This window comes from Coregonus clupeaformis, chromosome 31 (assembly GCF_020615455.1).
Source record: "Coregonus clupeaformis isolate EN_2021a chromosome 31, ASM2061545v1, whole genome shotgun sequence".
Classification (NCBI taxonomy): Eukaryota; Metazoa; Chordata; class Actinopteri; order Salmoniformes; family Salmonidae; genus Coregonus; species Coregonus clupeaformis.
The window spans coordinates 36,226,235-36,247,118 of NC_059222.1; the positions used below are offsets into that span (position 1 = coordinate 36,226,235).

At 43.0% G+C, this 20,884-nt stretch overlaps 1 protein-coding gene across 4 annotated transcripts in view; it reads left to right on the top strand.

Annotated features, from left to right (window-relative positions):
* Positions 1-4,513: 4,513 nt before the first annotated feature.
* LOC121547099 (KH domain-containing, RNA-binding, signal transduction-associated protein 2-like) overlaps positions 4,514-20,884 on the top strand; it is a 164,468-nt gene continuing 148,097 nt past the window's right edge. For 2 of the 4 annotated variants that reach the window (XR_006657692.1, XR_006657691.1), the window contains exon 1: positions 4,514-4,989. Coding sequence is in view for 1 of the 4 variants with exons in the window: in XM_041858207.2 (XP_041714141.1) it covers positions 4,899-4,989 (91 nt within the window). In the remaining 3 variants the exon portion in view is untranslated. The remainder of the gene's footprint in view (positions 4,990-20,884) is intronic. The other 2 variants (XR_005996488.2, XM_041858207.2) reach the window with 2 other exon arrangements.

Genomic DNA, 20,884 nt, shown 5'->3' on the forward strand with positions numbered 1-20,884 from the left:
ATAATGAAAATACAAGATGTGTTGAATCAGTTCATAATGTTCAGCTAATAGTAAAAAAAATAGTAATTTGGTTTGTGATTTCAAAAATTCGCTGCTGACATGGTTCAGAGCTGTTAGTGCTGTAATTGCAGGCCACAAATGCATAAACTGCCTGTTTTCTGAATCTTATTGACAATATAAATGCAAATCATCAATCAATGTGGACTGTCTGTCATGTTTGGACTCTGAATATGCAGTGTAATGTTTTGGCCACTAGAGAGCTGTAATAATCCATCCATTTCATATCACTATGCAGCTGTGGCAAACAAAAAAATTACATAAATGCATTTAAGACTGTGGCAGTGTGAGTGATTTGTCCCATACTTTCATTATCTTATTCTTGGAATAACATCCATTAAAAAGTGTTTTTAAAGATAAAGTTTAACTTTAGTAAAGTATTTGCAATATGTCTGCAACCTCCCTGCCTGCCTGGGGCGGCAGGTAGCTTAGTGGTTAAGAGCGTAGTGCCAGTAACCGAAAGGTCGCTGGTTCTAATCCCCGAGCCAACTAGGTGAAAAATCTGTCGATGTGCCCTTGAGCAAGGCACTTAACCCTAATTGCTCCTGTAAGTCGCTCTGGATAAGAGCGTCTGCTAAATGACTAAAATGTAAATGTATGCCTAACTGGCATTTGAGGACACCACTGGAATTCTGAGATCATTGTTATACCTTGTGAAAGTTGCACCATAGCAAACCCTTTCAAGTATTGTGCTTTGAAAAAGGAGCACTCAATGTATTGTCTGCTCAAATAAATTCTTCATAAATGGGTGTTTTTCCTACTCAGAGATGGCTGTTATGGTCCCTTTTGCAATACTTGACCCTTTCCTCTAGTCTATGCATTCGTAAAGACCCAGTGCAGTCAAAAACGTTATTTTCCGGTGTTTTATATATATTTCCACACTATGAGGTTGGAATAATACCAAATTATGATAATGCCATTTTAATGTAAGTAAGAGCTGTTTGAAAAGACCACCTGAAATTTCAGTCTGTTCTGGTGGGATGGAGTTTTGGCCTGCCTGGTGATGTCACCAGGTTAATAGACCAATAAGACAGAGAGTTCCAAACCCCTCTGCCAATAACAGATCATTTTCAGTTTTCCCCTCCCTTCTCAGACCACTCCCAGACAGTCCTAGCAAAATTCTTACTTGAGAAATTGTTCTTTGCTAAGAAGCTACAGTATTTTTGTTTATTTTTTGACCATTTGATTTGAAAACAATCACAGTAAGGTACTTCATTGTTACCCAGAAATTATTTGATATTGAGATAAAAACAGCTGCATTGGACCTTTTAATATATGTTGGTTCTGTTATTCACATGGTCATACATGTTTTAAAATTGAACATTATATCCCTCCTAACATATATCGTATCACTCTGTCTTTGGACTATACAACCAAGCAGATATTACACAGGGGAACCAATCAGAGAAAACATATCAATGTACTGTATATGACAGTGATATAGCATTAAGATTCCTCTTTCACTGGATCAATGACATGTAATCAGCTCATCTTTAAATTAATTAAAGCCTAAACGTTATTTGTCACAGACTACTGTCCGTACCATCAAAGTTTGAAAGAAAGCTTTGTTGTTCATGCACCATGAAGAAGATACCTCCTAAGTAAAGCTTTGTTGTTCATGCACCATGAAGAAGATACCTCCTAAGTAAAGCTTCATTTTGTGAAGCCTTAATGTGAGAGAGACTGAGAGTGACCACTATTAGAGCTGGGACGATAAACCGAAAAGTATCGGCACCGACCATACAGATCACCTATCGCATGCATTTTACTTATCGGTCATTACGATAAGTAGCCTATACTAGAAATGTAATGAGCTTGCTAATATGGGTGATTGTTAATGTAACAATTGATGTCTACAACCATCAAACTAGTACCAGTAGTTTAAAGGCTAATACAACAAAAACTGTGGTGCACATTAAGGTTATAAACGTATCATTCTATTTATTGTTGTTATCGCATCAATTCAGGCAATTTATTGCGATATGGATTTCTGTCCTTATCGCCAGGCTCTAATCAGTACAATCTCAGCAGTCATCTCACAAAATCTTCATTTTTGAATGATGCTGACCATTATTCCTAACAGAATGTTAATTCCCTCAATCCCACCTGTGGATAATTCTAGAAATCACCAAATTGGCTATTTGTCTGCCTCCTTTGATGATCCTATCCACCAAACACAGAGCATCAACCAATATTCTAAACTTCTTAAGTTGCATGAGTCTGTCAGTAAAAACAGAATTGTTAATGTACAGTATTTCTCAGACAGGCAAGTCGGCATTCTGCTTCAGAAAGCATACAGCTTACAGTTTATACCGAAAAATAAAGATCAGTTGGGAAAAAACAACCAGTATTTTGTCAGTGCATTGAAAGACTGTTATCATTATAACAACAATGCAGGTTGCTACAGTATTTGTTTTACACAGGAGTATACAAACTACATAACAAATCGACTTAGTCTTGTCGTGCAAATACACATGATAACACTCACACTCTACACGCTTACACATGGATATTGTATTGTAGATGTGTGGTAGTAGAGTAGTGGCCTGAGGGCACACACTTAATGTGTTGTGAAAAGTGTTATGAAATGTAATGTCATGTAATATTTTTAATTGAATATAACTGCCTTAATGTTGCTGGACCCCAGGAAGAGTAGCTGCTGCTTTGGCAGTAGCTCATGGGGATCCTTAATAAATACAAAATACACAATCTCAGACTCAAGGTGAATCTGCTCTATGTGTAAATGGTTGCTCTGTGTAGCCGTATGCTTTGTACTAAAGCTCTCACTAAGCTATGAGATCACAGAACCTTTGTGTTTTAGTGGGGATGTCTTTGTCCTTGGGTTATGGAACGTTCTCTCTTCCCCTCAGCCTCCCAGAGAGAGCACATCACGTCAAGAAACCAAATCCATTACGACTGAGCCCATCTTGTAATGGACATTGATATAAGCTGCTGTATATGTGTCCTTGTGGAGGACATGGATAGCTGTTGAAACACTAATGCTTCTACCATTTAGAATGTCTATAAGTGTATCCTTTATTCTAAGAACCTGTAGGAGTATTTAGAATGTTTCATACTAGAAGAGTTGAAATGATATGACACAATATAAGTCAATATTAAGTGATTATGCTCAGTTACGTTCATGACACGCAGGTCTGTAATCTATTCAGTCATTAATGAAACGAGCTGGATTTATACACTGACTTAAGTGTGTGTGTGTGTGTGTGTGTGTGTGTGTGTGTGTGTGTGTGTGTGTGTGTGTGTTTGTGTGTGTGTGTGTGTGTGTGTGTGTGTGTGTGTGTGTGTGTGTGTGTGTGTGTGTGTGTGTGTGTGTGTGTGTGTGTGTGTGTGTGTGTGTGTGTGTGTGTGTGTGTGTGTGTGTGTGTGTGCGTGTGTGCGTGCCTGTGTGCATGTGATCTTTCTGTAGACTGGTTGTCACCACATTCTAATCCAACTTGGCAAGTAGAAGCTCACAACAAATCCATTGATTAGTATTCACAGTCATACCAAAATAAGCTCACTCAAACCACAAGGCAGGCTTGAGGGAATGTTACATGCAACATTATTTTTCACGTCCTTCCCACACACTTAGAAAATAAAGTGCTATCTAGAACACAAAGGGGTTCTTCAGCTATCCCCATAGGAGAATCCTTTGAAGAACCCTTTTGGTTCCAGGTAGAACCCTTTTGGGTTCCATGTAGAACTAAAAAAGGGTTCTCCAATGGGGACAGCTGAAGAACTCTTTTGGAACCCTTTTTTTCTAAGAGTGTACGGATTGACAAAACAACTTTACCCAAATGTGTGCAGTATTTGGCCAGCATGTCCCGAATATTTATGATATTTTCACAAATAGAATGGAGATGAAAACAAACACCTCTTCTCACTTTAGTGTTTCACTGCATTGGAACAAAACAAAAGTCACATTACTATTGTGACAATCAACTGTAATGGCTCATTTATATTCTGTAAATTAATATCAGGAATGCCTTGAGATGTTTGATCTGTACCATTTCATTTATTTCTCTTTCAGACCAATTTGTGTAAGATGGCTCTTGCTTTACAGAAATTCAACCGAATTCCAGATTGACAGTTCTCACCTGCCACAAACGTATTGTCAAAATACTTTATGTCTAGTAAAAGGAATAGAGTAGTGACAATACATGGGCACCAATACATGGTAGCCTAAGATATGGCATTTCATTCATATTAAACAGGTGTATTGGTTGCCTAGCTATCTTCACTCTATCTGTGTCCCTTGTGGCTCAGTTGGTAGAGCACGGCACTTGCTAACGCCAGGATTGTGGGTTCGAATCCCAAGGGCGACCAGTATGAACAAATATGAAAATGAATGAACTCACTACTGTAAGTCGCTCTGGATAAGGGCGTCTGCTAAATTACTAAAATATATCTGCTTGCTTCCACATGTAAGAGATTTTCAGCACCAAGGACAGCGGCTGAGGGAGGAAAATATTCGCTGTAGCCTACTACAACATCTCATTACGATAACAGTGTTGAGATTTGTTGTTTGCGAATAGTCTGTCTGATATGACCAATCGTGTTTCAGAGGGGCGGGGAGCGCCACGCAGCCTCTCTTGCTAAGGTGGCCGATTCTCCAGGAGGGAGTCGCGATTGAGCGGGATTTGGAGAGATGTGTTTATAGCCCAGAATTCCTTTCAGTTCTCAGTCAAGCATTACGTGTAATTGGAGAGATTCCTTACGGCTTTTCTTGCGGTAGCCTACCTATAAAGAGAATTACCAAGTGGAAGCGAGACGCGCATTCCGACGCTCATCACTTTTCTCGTCTCACCTGCACAAGCGGTGAACAGGAGAGATACCTTATCATGGATCAGGAGAAATGCTTACCGGAGCTGATGGCCGAGAAAGATACGCTGGACTCCTCATTTGTTCATGCAATGCGTCTGCTTGCCGAAGGTAACGTGTCATTGTGTTGGCCGGTCTTTATCGCTACAATTATCAATGGGTTGTAGATTTATTTTATCGGTTTTGTCTACAAGTCCATTGTGTTCACAGGCATCACACACTGTATGTTGGGAGATGAAGGGGTGGAGACCTTTACTGATTAGCTACTGCGGGTTATTACGCACGAGACTGAAAAGTGCGGATTCACTGGTTCAAATTAATCAGACTAATGTAACCAAAGGTGCGTTAAAATACATTAAACCGAGCTATATAACTTATTTATTCAAAGGTTCCTCGTTGGTGTTGGCAGTGCCACCCAAGAGGAAATACAGGACACTTGAATCATAGCATGTGTTACTGGATTTGTAAGGGAGACCGATAGTCAGAGAAACTTTCCCCAATTAAATTCAGCCTCGAACTCAACTCCATTTTACTAAATAGTAGGCTACAAAAAAAAAAATCTAAAATAATGTGCCTGCTTGTCACTTCGTGTCAGACTATCATCACAGACACTCAGATGAAGATAAGACAGGCAATCGCATGCACACACACACACACACACACACACACAATAACCAATATTTAGAGATTTGACTGTTTGAAAAGCAGGTCAGGGTGTTCTTACAACTTTAAAGGGTGTTCCTACACAAAGCAAATATGACCTTGGTGATTCCTTTATAGTGGGGCTTTGCCATCCTACATTCCCATCCCTGAGACCTGAAATAGCCTAACTATTGCCCCCAATCATGGAAGCCAAGCTTTTATGGTTCAGTGGTGCTGATGGTTAACTTTGGTATGCAGATAGCTGGTGGGAGAACAAATTATCTGTTTTAAACTAAATGGAATCGATGAACATCTACAGAAATATATCAGGAGAGCTTCAGGACTGTATTTTACAGAGTGGTTTTGACTTCAGTGAAACCGGGCAAGAGGCCAACAAAAAAACTATTCAGCTTGTTCAGCAATTTAAAGGTGCACTATGCAGAAATCGCTCCGCCATTTCCTGGTTTCTAAAATTCTAATAGTTTGCCTGTTCAGTTTAAACAAGCAAGTATAGTGTAGAGAATTATTGTACCATCCAAACCGCTGTGAAATATATTTTCCATAACCAAAAATATTGTATTTTCAGCTGTTTGAAGCTGGAGTACAAAGCCGAAAGAAAAAGATGCAAAAACTAAATGGAAGCGTAGAAATAGCCCACATAGAACATATCTACCTATTCTTCGATTTGCTTTCAATGAGAATGACAGATCTATAACTCACATTTATATGTGAATTTGGTCAGGTCGCCCAAAAAAGTACATAATCAGACAAAAAAGTTGATGCAATTCAGAAGCTGACAGCCAGACCTCTAAGCCGTGTGTCATTACTGGCTTTAAAAAAGGTAATGCCTCAGTTAACCATGGTACAAACGTGCTATTGCCTCCACTGCTACCACTGTACCAGAAAGCTGCCGCTGCTGCTATAACTGTACCACACCATAACCACAGCTGCCAATACGACTGAAATTATACCAATGATATCACTTATTCCTCTTCAGTTAGATGTTTTGCTTACATTTGTGTAATGTATGCATTACGAGTATGTGTAAATCATGTAAATCATTGCACATTTTTTAAAAATGCATGCCTCGTCTGAATAATCTATGGGAATTTTTATATTAGACTAGCTATTACTAATGTCTGAAGGGGAGAAAATAGTCCATATGTGTGTGTAAATAGCTAATTCCCATTAACTGGTAGAAATAATTAGCTAGTGATTGAGATGATATCTCTTCCCAAGTTGTAGTAATTTAAGGAATTCCACAAGGGTTCTAATCAGTAATTTAATTAAATTGGCTATGGACATTTGTCTTAAGGTGCATGTGATAAGAGTATATCTCATCATAATGTTTTTAAAGTTTTACTCAAAGGGATGTAGACATGTAGGGTTATCTGCTGGTGGAGTTGTTGCGTAGAGTACCTTAAAGGGTTGGTTTTGTTGTGCATGTCAGGTAATGGTAGATACTAGTGTCCTACAGATGAGAAAGCTGTTGCTTACCTGCCATGTATGTAGGATGGCTTTTCACCTGGACTGGTTCTGTATCAATGCTCACCAGTATTCTTCAGTATAGTCATAGATCTTGTGTGGTATACTTGTACTGTATCTGTAACGGCCAGAGCCCTTGAGAAAATTAGCACTCACGTTGAGAGAGCCAATGTGCACTGTCAATTTCACATTCTCAGGCAAGAGGTCACCTACCTCTCACTGATGCAGCAAGTGTTTCTATGTTCTTAGCAGAGGACCTGGGGATAGTGTGACGAGTTATAGTGTATTGAGTGCACAGGAGGCTGGTGAGGGGAGGACGGCTCATAATAATGGCTGGAATGGAGTGAATGGAGGGGTATCAAACACATGGAAACTTTGGCTGCATTTATAGTGGTTGGCTGGCCTGGCATTCAACCCTTTGTGCCCCTATAGACGATAACAAACATAGTGAACCTCAATTACTTAAGGTGTAATATATGATAGTAAAAGTAATGATATGAATAACACTATAGAGGTCAAAAGGGGAGCTTGCTGTGGTTCATGGGATGCTACTGGTGTGCATTTCTATGAATTAATAATACCAAGTTAGTATTAATTATTGCATATTAGCGTGTCGTTTAACACTATTATACATGTTTACAGTTATATGCATCATGCCAGGAGCTGCCGTTCCCTTTAGTTTGGTGGTCAATGTTTCAAAGAATTGTTGGAAAATGTATAGAGGAATTATTTACATTTTAGCAGACACTCTTATCCATTTACATTTACATCATTTAGCAGACGCTCTTATCCAGAGTGACTTACAAATTGGTGCATTCAACTTATGATAGCCAGTGGGACAACCACTTTCTTTTCCTTTTTTTTAAATGGGGGGGTGGGGGAGGGGGAGGGGGGGTAGAAGGATTACTTTATACTATTCCAGGTATTCCTTAAAGAGGTAGGGTTTCAAGTATCTCCAGAAGGTGGTCAGTGACTCCGCTGTCCTGGCATCGTGGGGGAGCTTGTTCCACCATTGGGGTGTCAGAGCAGCAAATTGCGGGAACTGTGCTTCCGTAGAGGTAGGGGAGCTAGCAGGCCAAAGGTGGATGAACGTAGTGCCCTCGTTTGGGTGTAGGGTCTGATCAGAGCCTGAAGGTAAGGGACGTGCCGTTCCCCCTCACAGCTCTGTAGGCAAGCACCATGGTCTTGTAGTAGATGCGAGCCTCAACTGGAAGCCAGTGGAGTGTGCGGAGGAGCGGGGTGACATGAGAGAACTTGGGAAGGTCGAACACCAGACGGGCTGCAGCATTCTGGATAAGTTGTAGGGGTTTAATGGCACAGGCAGGGAGCCCAGCCAACAGCGGGTTGCAGTAATCCAGACGGGAGATGACAAGTGCCTGGATTAGTACCTGTGCCGTTTTCTGTGTAAGGTAGGGTCGTACACTGCGAATGTTGTAGAGCATGAACCTGCAGGATCGGGACACCGCTTTGATGTTAGCGGAGAACGACAGGGTGTTGTCCAGGGTCACGCCAAGGTTCTTTGCACTCTGGGAGGAGGACACAATGGAGTTGTCAACCGTGATCATGGAGCGGGCAGTCCTTCCCCGGGAGGAAGAGCAGCTCCGTCTTGCCGAGGTTCAGCTTGAGGTGGTGATCCGACATCCACACGGATATGTCTACCAGACATGCAGAGATGCGATTCACCACCTGGTTATCAGAAGGGGGAAAGGAGAAAATTAAATGTGTGTCGTCTGCGTAGCAATGATAGGAGAGACCATGTGAGGATATGACAGAGCCAAGTGACTTGGTGTATAGAGAGAATAGGAGAGGGCCTAGAACTGAGCCCTGGGGGACACCAGTGGTGAAAGCACGTGGTGCGGAGACAGATTCTCGCCACGCCACCTGGTAGGAGCGACCTGTCAGGTAGGACGCAATCCAAGAGTGAGCAGCGCCGGAGATGCCCAACTCGGAGAGGGTGGAGAGGAGGATCTGATGGTTCACATTATCAAAGGCAGCGGATAGGTCTAGAAGGATAAGAGCAGAGGAGAGAGAGTTAGCTTTAGCAGTGTGGAGAGCCTCAGTGACACAGAGAAGAGCAGTCTCAGTTGAATGACCAGTCTTGAAACCTGACTGGTTTGGATCAAGAAGGTCATTCTGAGAGAGAAAGCAGGAGAATTGGCTAGAGACGGCACGCTCAAGAGTTTTGGAGAGGAAAGAAAGAAGGGATATTGGTCTGTAGTTGTTGACATCGGAGGGATCGAGTGTAGGTTTTTTGAGGAGGGGTGCAACTCTCGCTCTCTTGAAGATGGAAGGGACATGGCCAGCGGTCAAGGATGAGTTGATGAGTGAGGTGAGGTGAGGGAGAAGGTCTCCGGAAATGGTCTGGAGAAGAGAGGAGGAAATAGGGTCAAGCGGGCAGGTTGTTGGGCGGCCGACCGTCACAAGTCGCAAGATTTCATCTGGAGAGAGAGGGGAGAAAGAAGTCAAAGCATAGGGTAGGGCAGTGTGAGCAGGACCAGCGGTGTCAATTGACTTAATAAATGAGGATCGGATGTCGTCAACCTTCTTTTCAAAATTGTTGACAAAGTCATCCACAGAGAGGGAGGAGGGAGGGGGAGGAGGAGGATTCAGCAGGGATGAGAAGGTGGCAAAGAGCTTCCTAGGGTTAGAGGCAGAGGCTTGAAATTCAGAGTGGTAGAAAGTGGCTTTAGCAGCGGAAACAGAGGAAGAGAATGTAGAGAGGAGGGAGTGAAAAGATGACAGGTCCGCAGGGAGTTTAGTTTTCCTCCATTTCCGCTCGGCTGCCCGGAGCCCTCTTCTGTGAGCTCGTAATGAGTTGTCAAGCCACGGAGCAGGAGGGGAGGACCGAGCCGGCCGGGAGGATAGGAGACATAGAGAGTCAAAAGATGCAGAAAGGGAGGAGAGGAGGGTTGAGGAGGCAGAATCAGGAGATCGGAGGGAGAAGGATTTAGCAGAGGGAAGAGATGATAGGATGGAAGAGGAGAGAGTAGCGGGAGAGAGAGCGAAGGTTGCGACGGCACATTACCATCTGAGTAGGGGCAGAGTGAGAGAGAAAAGGATACAAAGTAGTGGTCGGAGACTTGGAGGGGAGTTTCAATGAGATTAGTAGAAGAACAGCATCTAGTAAAGATGAGGTCAAGCGTATTGCCTGCCTTGTGAGTAGTAGGGGGGGGACGGTGAGAGGATGAGGTCAAAAGAGGAAAGGAGTGGAAAGAAGGAGGCAGAGAGAAATTAGTCAAAGGCAGACATAGGGAGGTTAAAGTCACCCAGAACTGTGAGGGGTGAGCCATCCTCAGGAAAGGAACTTATCAAGGCGTCAAGCTCATTGATGAACTCTCCAAGGGAACCTGTAGGGCGATAAATGACAAGGATGTTAAGCTTGAATGGGCTAGTGACTGTGACAGCATGGAATTTAAATGAGGAGATAGACAGATGGGTCAGGAGAAAAAGAGAGAATGTCCACTTGGGAGAGATGAGGATTCCTGTGCCACCGCCACACTGACCAGATGCTCTCGGGCATAATTACAGGTACTCTTAAGCGTGAAATAACATTGGAAACAACTATCCACAGTTGCTAATATTTACCAGTAGCTACCCGCTAGCTAGCTAGTTTTATTGGTCCAGGTAGTGAGTTAGCTAGCCTCGTGCTTCACCGGGCTCAGCCGAATACAATACTTACCTACAATAATTACCTACAATAACCTACAATAACTACCTAGATAAACTACCTACAATACCTACCTACCTACAATCTAAATACATGGTTTAAGCTTTACCCGACACCATATAAGCCAAGCTTACCTCCCGCCAGAGCAACTTACAGTAGTGAGTGCGTACATTTTCATACTCCCCCCCATGGGAATCAAACCCACCACCCTGGCGTTGCAAGCGCCATGCTCTACCAACTGAGCCACACAGGACCGCAAGTTAAAGTACATATGCCTTCATAGTAACTACCATACAGGAAATGAGGCAGGATCATTGTGAAATATGTCATTACAAACACTTTGATCTTTCATCTGACTCATGACATCAAGGCTGACGAGGTTTGATTATATTAACATGTTGTAACGGTAGAGAGAAATAGAGAACTGCACCTTCAGAGAAAACAGAGAACGGTCTGAAAGTGATGGATATTGATGCTAATTTTGGATGTGCATTTCTCAGGATTAGGCATATTAACCAAAGATCATTGGCATCCTGTCATTTGAGTGTTAGTAATCTGCATTTCTGCGTGACTATTATATTGTTGCAGGGAAAATGAAGGCGCAGCTTACCAGTAGCCAGTAATTATTGGACAACATTTGTATCAATTGAGGTATTAGCTGAATAATGCACTGTAATATTATCACCAGTCAATTGAAAGTGATAGCCAAGGAAATCATTGTAAGAAATAGTCAACAAACACCTCTAATGTTAAAGAGCACACATCATCTTTACATTAAAAAACTAAGAGGCGTTATGGGTTTTCAACATAGACTCATATCCTTGTCACGACTTTAGTATGCTAACGTTTCAAGTCATAGTCTACCAATGTGTGAGCTGTATGTGCAGTAAACGCTGTAGTATGAGAAGTTGTATTGTGCAACCTTGTTCATTTCCTCTGATCTGTAGCTAACTGCTTCAGTAAGAATACTGTAACTGGAGAAAGTTGTTGGTGCTCCATTTGGTCGACTGTGCATTATGGATTCAACGGGCGACTAGGAGTTATGATAGTCTGTTAAATATTCTGTATTTTGTTTAATTTAGTCTATATCTGCAGTGAAGATTAATCACTATGCTCCAGTGATACGATCCAGCAATTTTGTAATGCAGCATATTTTAGCAAACCATGCAGAATAATGATCATGTTTTGGGCCAAATTCACTTTCAGGTCCATAATTGTATAGAATGAGTCAGTGGTAAATTACAATCACTCACTCCCCCCCCCTCATGGCTCATGAGTGTCACTCATGGCTCATGAGTGTCATTTGCAACCATAGGCCAGTGGTGGAAAAAGTAACCAATTGTCATACTTGAGTAAAAGTAAAGATACCTTAATAGAAAATTACTCAAGTAAAAGTGAAAGTCACCCAGTAAAATACTACTTGAGTAAAAGTCTAAAAGTATTTGGTTTTAAACATACTTAAGTATCAAAAGTAAATGTAATTGCTAAAATATACTTGAGTATCAAAAGTAAAAATAATTTCACATTCCTTATATTAATCAAACCAGACGGCACGATTTTCTTGTTTTTTAGATTACGGATAGCCAGTGGCACACTCCAACACTCAGACATTACAAATGAAGCATTTGTGTTTAGTGAGTCTGCCAGATAAGAGGCAATAGGGATGACCAGGGATGTTCTCTTGATGTGTGTGAATTTGACTATTTTCCTGTCCTGCTAAGCATAAAAAATGTAACAAGTACTTTTAGGTGTCAGGGAAAATGTATGGAGTAGAAGGTACATGATTTTCTTTAGGAATGTAGTGGAGTAAAAGTAAAAGTTGTCAAAAATATAAATGGTAAAGTAAAGAAGAGATACCCCCAAAAACGACTTAGGTAGTACTTACTTAAGTGCTTTACACCACTGCTATAGGCTAGATGAAAATGTCACGTCCCTCCCGTTGCTCCCCTCCGGCACTCTGATTCGCCGGTCTACTGAGCCACCGGTCTGAGTGCACCACCTCGGCAACACCAGTGTTACGGATACAGGTATCCTGTGTTTTTGTGTGTTTCTCTCCTTCTGCCCTAATCACAGGTGTCCTGTATGTTCCTGATTGGTGGTCGTTGAGGTGTCTGCTGATTGGACCAATCAGTGAACATTCCTGTTAATTGCACCACCTGTTATTCGTTTGTTCAATCACACATCCCATTTTATAAAAACCAGACTTGTGTTTGTTGCAGGAGAGAGAGACCTTTTGCCATATGTGAGTATGGACACGGTGGTGTCCTGTGTGTTGTGTACGCACCTAAGTTGTTGGTTACCCTATTGGTAACATTATTAGAATATATTTCTTTACCTGAGTGTGGATACTGTTGTATCCTGTGTACTTATTTAATTGCTGAGTACCCTGTTTAGTAGTTTTGTGTGTTTTTTGGGAAAAGGGGGGTTTAAGCTAGTTGCCCTTGGGCGTACATTACCCGTAGGAAGAAATCTGTCTATAAACACCAGTTAGACCTGAGCGGACCACCCACTGTATTTTTTGTATGGTAGCAGTAGCCTAGCGGTTCTTGAGGCAGGCAAGATCAGTTTAGGGGGTTTTACACTATTGTTTCATTTCTTGGGTCCTGCTCAGCCCTTTTCCCAAACCCTTACCGTGTGTTCAGAAATAAACACTTTATGTTTGACGGTAGTTCACGGTTGTTGTGTCATTTTTGGTTCTCGACTGTTCCAGGTCACACTTATAATTTGCATAATTTATGTTACGGGTCTCATGTCCATCCACCCTAGACGTTTAGAGCCACGGGGTTCGTAACATAAAGTGGGGTTCGTCCGGGATCCTATCTATCCCATGCTACTCATGTAAATTAGTCAGTGTCTGGTTCAGTGTTGAGCTTGGCAGCTGTAACTACCTGTTTTTTTGTGTGTTCAGTAGTCGACGGCTCGTGTTGCTAGTAGGATGGCTACTTTTGATTTGGAAGCATTTTTGGAAAACCCCTACGTGGGAGATTTTTGAGAATTGTCGTAGAGTGGATCTACAGGCTTTGGCTGACCACTTTCTGTACCCATACCGAGGGGTTTAGTGAAAGCAGAAGTTAGGGAAGTAGTGTTAGCGAGTATTGTTAAACGAGCGAGTGCTTGAGTTACCGCCGCCTGAGTCTGCTGCTCCTGTAGGGGATGTGGTTGCTGTTCCTGTAAGCCCATCAGTGTCTGAGGACGAGACTAAGGCTCCAGCCACATTGCCCCGTTATGACCCCCCTCTCCCCACTGACTGACAGTGATGCCAGGATGGATGTCCGCTCGACACGGCTCCAAATAGAGGCGGAAGGCGGGCACAAATCAGGCAAGACAAGCTGGAGATGCGTAAAATGGAGCTAGAGGCAGAACAGGAGACGCGTAAGATAGAACAGGAGACGCGTAAGATGGAACTGGAGACGCGTAGGCTTGATCAAGAACTGGAGACGCGTAGGCTTGATCAAGAACTGGCGATGCGTAAAATGGAACTAGAGGCAGAAACAGCGAGGTTAGTCTCTGCTAATACTATGCCTGCTAGTGAGCCATCCTCACCAGCTGTGTCATCTGCTACGTTTGATATTAGTAGGCAGATCACCTTGGTACCTGTGTTCAGGGAGTCAGAGGTTGATTCCTATTTCAGTGTTTTTGAACGTATAGCGGTAGCATTGAAATGGCCCGACGAGGTATGGTGCCTATTACTTCAGTGTAAGCTAACAGGTAAAGCCCAAGAGGTTCTGGCAGCGCTACCTCTTGAAGACAGTTTGAATTATGAGGTGGTCAAAGCTACTGTTCTTCGTGCCTATGAGCTTGTTCCTGAGGCATATCGACAGAGATTTAGGTCTCATAAAAAGTCTCCTACTCAGACTTATGTGGAGTTTGCTAGAGACAAAGGAAATCTGTTTGACAAATGGCACAGTGCTAGTAAGGTAACTGATTTTAACTCTCTACGGAGTTAATCTTGTTAGAAGAGTTTAAAAATTGTTTACCGGAACGCATTGTAGTTTATCTGAACGAACAGAAAGTATCCTCACTGTCGGAAGCGTCTGTATTGGCAGACGAGTTTGTGTTGACGCATAAGAGCGTGTTTTCGGCTCGTACGGAGAGCAGGGCTGCGGAGTTGCTAACTTCTAGTCCTAGTCGACCAGCAGTACATCCAGCACGCCCAAAAGATGTGCGTCACTGTTTCTATTGTCATAAGGTGGGACATATAGTTAATGATTGCTTTCTGCTAAAACGCAAACCGGGGATGCCTCAGCACGCCAGGCCGCCAACGGGTGTTGGGCTGATTCAAATGCGGTTGTAAGGCCGGAATCAAGACAGAAGCCTCATAGTGAATGTGGTTTGAAAGTCCCTGTCCCAGATCACAGTTATGAACCGTTTATTTTTGAGGGGTTTGTTTCTATATCGGATGACGAAGCGTCTCAGCGTCCAGTTAGAATCCTCAGAGATACTGGTGCGGCGCAGTCGTTCATACTAGCTGATGTGTTGCCCTTGTCTAATAATACATATTGTGGTTCCAGTGTGTTAGTACAAGGAATTGAAATGGGTTTCGTCCCAGTGCCATTGCACTTTGTGAACGTACACTCTGGAGTTAGTCAGTGGATTGTTCAGAGTTGGCGTACGTCCTATGTTGCCAGTAAAAGGTGTGACATTTATAATGGGCAACGAGTATTGCCGGAGGAAAGGTAATACCCATATTGGAGGTATTGGATAAAAGTGACCAGTCTCTCTCCGAGGAGCTGGCACAGGGTTATCCAGATGTGTTCCCGCTTGTGCTGTCACACGTGCTCAAGCACGACAAGTGGGTGAAGTGGTAGATTTGTCAGACACGATTCTATTCAGAGAGTGTGACCCAGAGGATAGTTCGGGTGCTACCTCTGGTAAGCTGGTGCAGTCTGACCAACAGCCCAGAGAAAGGAAGAATGATGTGGAACTTGTTGCTGAGGCAATACGGTTACCAGTTACTCGTGAGCAGCTGATCGCTAACCAACAGGTTGACATTAGCCTGGCTAAATGTTTTTCTAGTGTTGTCTCAGAGGACGAGCTAAAGAAGAAAAACATGGCATACTTCATTGATGGTAATCTCCTCATGCGTAAATGGACCTCCCATGTTGACGCTGGCGGAGATTGGAATGCTGTTTACCAAATAGTGATTCCTACAGCCTTTCGACAAAATGTTTTATCCCTCGCTCATGATCACCAGTGGTCCGGACATCTGGGAGTCACCAAGACTTATGATCGAGTTTTGCGACATTTCTTTTGGCCTGGCTTAAAACAAGATGTGGCTCAGTTCTGTCGGACTTGCCACACCTGTCAAGTAGTTGGGAAACCGAACCAGGTTATTTCCCCGCGCCTCTTTGTCCCATACCGGCCATAGGTGAACCATTCGAACATGTGATGGTTGATTGTGTTGGACCATTACCAAAAACAAAATCTGGTAACCAGTTTATGTTGACAATTATGTGTGTGGCCACCAGGTACCCAGAGGCCATTCCTCTGCGAAGGATTACTGCTCCGGTGGTGAGTAAAGCGTTGATCAAATTCTTCTCAACTTTTGGATTACCTAAGGTGATACAAACTGATCAGGGTACGAATTTCCTTTCTAAACTTTTCAAACAAGTGTTAAAATCCTTGTCAGTTACACACCGTGTGTCAAGCGCATATCACCCAGAGTCTCAGGGGTGCGCTGAACGTTGGCATCAGACCCGAAGTCTATGCTCCGTAAATATTGCTTGGAATCTGAGAAAGATTGGGATGAGGGAGTTCCTCTAGTATTGTTTGCTGTCCGTGAGACAGTACAGGAATCCCTAGGGTTCAGCCCAGCTGAACTGGTGTTTGGACACACCATGAGAGGACCTATGAAAGTCCTTAAGGATCAGTTTTTGTCACAAGAGTTGTGTGTGAAAGAAAATGTGTTGGACTACGTTAGTCGCTTTCGTGAGCGCCTACATGCGGCCTGTGCTCTAGCAAAGGAAGCGCTGTCTTCCTCACAGAAACGGATGAAACGACACTATGACACACAGGCTGTTTCTCGTTCACTGCAGCCAGGTGACCGAGTTCTTGTGTTGTTGCCTGTGCCAGGAGCGTCATTGTCAGCACGTTTCTCTGGGCCTTATGTCATTGAAAAGAAACTAACTGAAACTGACTATGTGATACAGACTCCTGATAGAAAACGCCAATCTCGTGTGTGCCACGTTAACATGTTGAAGACATACCACAACAGACCCGTCACTCAGGTAGACAGTCCAGAGAAACTGGCCGAGTCGGCTGTCTCTGTTGCTGCTACGGCTGTAGTGGGAGGTAATGTTAATGATGTGGACGGAGATGGTTTGGAGTTGCGCAATACTCAGCAGCAGTGTGCTAGATTGCCCAATTCAGAGATGCTGTTGTCTCTCCCGGCAAGCCTGATTCATTTAACGGACAGACAGTCAGATGATATTGTGAGACTGTTACACAGCTTTCCATGTCTTTTTAATGATGTTCCTACGTGTACAAATGTGTTAGAACATGACATTAATGTTGGAAACGCTGCACCTATCAAGCAACATCCTTATCGTGTCAACGTCGCTAAGAGAAAGATAATGAGGGGTGAGGTCGGTTATTTGCTGGAGAATAACCTGGCTATGCCAAGTTCAAGTCCTTGGAGTTCTCCGTGCATTCTGGTTCCTAAACCTGATGGGACATCCAGATTATGTACGGACTATCGGAAAGTCAATGCTGTCACAGTGCCCGACTCGTTCCCGTTACCCAGACTGGATGACTGTATTGATACTGTTGGTGCTGCTACTTATGTAACCAAATTAGATCTTCTAAAGGTTACTGGCAGGTGCCGTTAACCCCACGTGCCTCCGACATCTCTGCCTTTGTGACCCCAGATCACTTCCTACAATATGCTGTCATGGCATTTGGGATGCGAACGCACCAGCCACTTTCCAACGCCTGGTTAACACAGTATTGGCTGGAGTTCCTAATTGTAGTGCTTACCTTGATGATCTGGTAATTTATTCAACTGAGTGGTCTGATCATGTTAACACTCTAAGGGTAGTGTGTGAACGTCTAGCAACCGCTTCTCTAACCCTGAACTTAGCAAAGTGCGAGTTTGGGAAGGCCACTGTTACTTATCTTGGTAAACAGGTCGGCCATGGTCAGGTGCGCCCTGTAGATGCCAAGGTCTCAGCTATAAACGCATTTCCCGCACCTACCACCAGAAGAGAGCTACGCCGTTTTTTTAGGGATGGTTGGCTACTACCGTAGTTTCTGTAAAAATTTCTCTGCGGTAGTTGCTCCATTAACGGATTTGCTCAGTCCGGCGAGAAAATTTGTATGGTCTGAAGATTGTTGCACTGCTTTCAACACTGCTAAAGCACTCTTGTGTAGTACTCCTGTTCTTGCTGCGCCAGATTTTGAGCGGCCGTTTAAACTGGAGGTAGATGCAAGTGCCAGAGGTGCTGGTGCTGTTCTACTGCAGCAAGACCAGAGTGGAGTGGACCATCCTGTCTGTTATTTTTCACGGAAATTTAACAAATGTCAGACAAACTATTCCACCATTGAACAAGAAGCTCTAGCTTTGTTGTTAGCTCTGCAGTACTTTGAAGTTTATGTTGGTTCCAGTGCATTACCAGTGGTAGTGTATACTGACCATAATCCCTTAGTTTTTCTCCACCGGATGTACAACCAGAACCAACGCCTTATGCGTTGGGCACTTGTCGTGCAAAATTATAATTTGGAAAAAAAAAAAAAAAAGGGGTTAGATAATGTGTTGGCAGATGCTTTGTCTCGTGTGTAATGATCTAGGTTTTTTTTTGTTATCCCGGCAGGATGATTATTGAATTTTGGGTGTTGTGATAGTACGTGTGTCGCAAACCATTTTGGTTTGCTCTTTTAAGGGTGGGGAGTGTTACGGATACAGGTATCCTGTGTTTTTGTGTGTTTCTCTCCTTCTGCCCTAATCACAGGTGTCCTGTATGTTCCTGATTGGTGGTCGTTGAGGTGTCTGCTGATTGGACCAATCAGTGAACATTCCTGTTAATTGCACCACCTGTTATTCGTTTGTTCAATCACACATCCCATTTTATAAAAACCAGACTTGTGTTTGTTGCAGGAGAGAGAGACCTTTTGCCATATGTGAGTATGGACACGGTGGTGTCCTGTGTGTTGTGTACGCACTAAGTTGTTGGTTACCCTATTGGTAACATTATTAGAATATATTTCTTTACCTGAGTGTGGATACTGTTGTATCCTGTGTACTTATTTAATTGCTGAGTACCCTGTTTAGTAGTTTTGTGTGTTTTTTGGGAAAAGGGGGTTTAAGCTAGTTGCCCTTGGGCGTACATTACCCGTAGGAAGAAATCTGTCTATAAACACCAGTTAGACCTGAGCGGACCACCCACTGTATTTTTGTATGGTAGCAGTAGCCTAGCGGTTCTTGAGGCAGGCAAGATCAGTTTAGGGGGTTTTACACTATTGTTTCATTTCTTGGGTCCTGCTCAGCCCTTTTTCCCAAACCCTTACCGTGTGTTCAGAAATAAACACTTTATGTTTGACGGTAGTTCACGGTTGTTGTGTCATTTTTGGTTCTCGCTGTTCCAGGTCACACTTATAATTTGCATAATTTATGTTACGGGTCTCATGTCCATCCACCCTAGACGTTTAGAGCCACGGGGTTCGTAACAACCAGAATGGAAACCCAACGTACCCTAATCACCTCCAGCGCACCTGCACCTCATCATCTCATCACCACCCCTATTTAGCCCTGGAATGTTCTGGATGATGTTGTGTGTGATTGTTTAGCTTCGTGTCGTTTACTCTATGTTTGTTATTTCTCTTGCTCATTGTTTAAGTAAATCTTGACCTTGTTAATTCCTGCGTCCTGCCTCTTTGTATACTCAGTACTCGTCACAGAAAATGACATGAATAAGAATCCTCAGTAGTTAATTCACATTTGCACAACCACAAGTGGAATCACAACACCTGCCTCTCTAAAAGCAACAAAAAAAAAAACACCCCAGACATACCCAGCCATCACTGTCGTCTTAAGATGTCTTGAGATGTCTTAAGACATACACTACCGGTCAAAAGTTTTAGAACACTTATTCATTCAAGGGTTTTTCTTTATTTTTACTATTTTCTACATTGTAGAATAATAGTGAAGACATCAAAACTATGAAATAACACATATGAAATCATGTAGTAACCAATAAAGTGTTAAACACATTTATATTTGAGATTCCTCAAATAGCCACCCTTTGCCTTTATGACAGCCTTGCACACTCTTGGCATTCTCTCAACTAGCTTCACCTGGAATGCTTTTCCAACAGTCTTGAAGGAGTTCCCACATATGCTGAACACTTGTTGGCTGCTTTTCCTTCACTCTGCAGTCCGACTCATCCCAAACCATCTCAATTTGGTTGAGGTCGGGGGATTGTGGAGGCCAGGTCATCTGATGCAGCACTCCATCACTCTACTTCTTAGTCAAATTGCCCTTACACAGCCTGGAGGTGTATTGGGTCATTGTCCTGTTGAAAAACAAATTATAGTCCCACTAAGCCCAAACCAGATGGGATGGCGTATCGCTGCAGAATGCTGTGGTAGCCATGCTGGTTAAGTGTGCATTGAATTCTAAATAAATCACAGACAGTGTCACCAGCAAAGCACCCCCACACCATAACACCTCCTCCTCCATGCTTTACGGTGGGAACTACACATGCGGAGATCATCCGTTCACCCACACCGCGTCTCACAAAGACACGGCGGTTGGAACCAAAAATCTCCAATTTGGACTCCAGACCAAAAGACACATTCCACCGGGCTAATGTCCACTGATCGTGTTTCTTGGCCCAAGCAAGTCTCTTCTTCTTATTGGTGTCCTTTAGTAGTGGTTTCTTTGCAGCAATTCCACCATGAAGGCCTGATTCACACAGTCTCCTCTGAACAGTTGATGTTGAGATGTGTCTGTTACTAGAACTCTGTGAAGCATTTATTTGGGCTGCTAATTCTGAGGCTTGTAACTCTAATGAATTTATCCTCTGCAGCAGAGGTAACTCTGGGTCTTCCATTCCTGTGGCGGTCCTCATGAGAGCTAGTTTCATCATAGCGCTTGATGGCTTTTGCGACTGCACTTGAAGAAACGTTCAAAGTTCTTGAAATGTTCCGTATTGACTGACCTTCATGTCTTAAAGTAATGATGGACTATTGTTTCTCTTTGCTTATTTGATCTGTTCT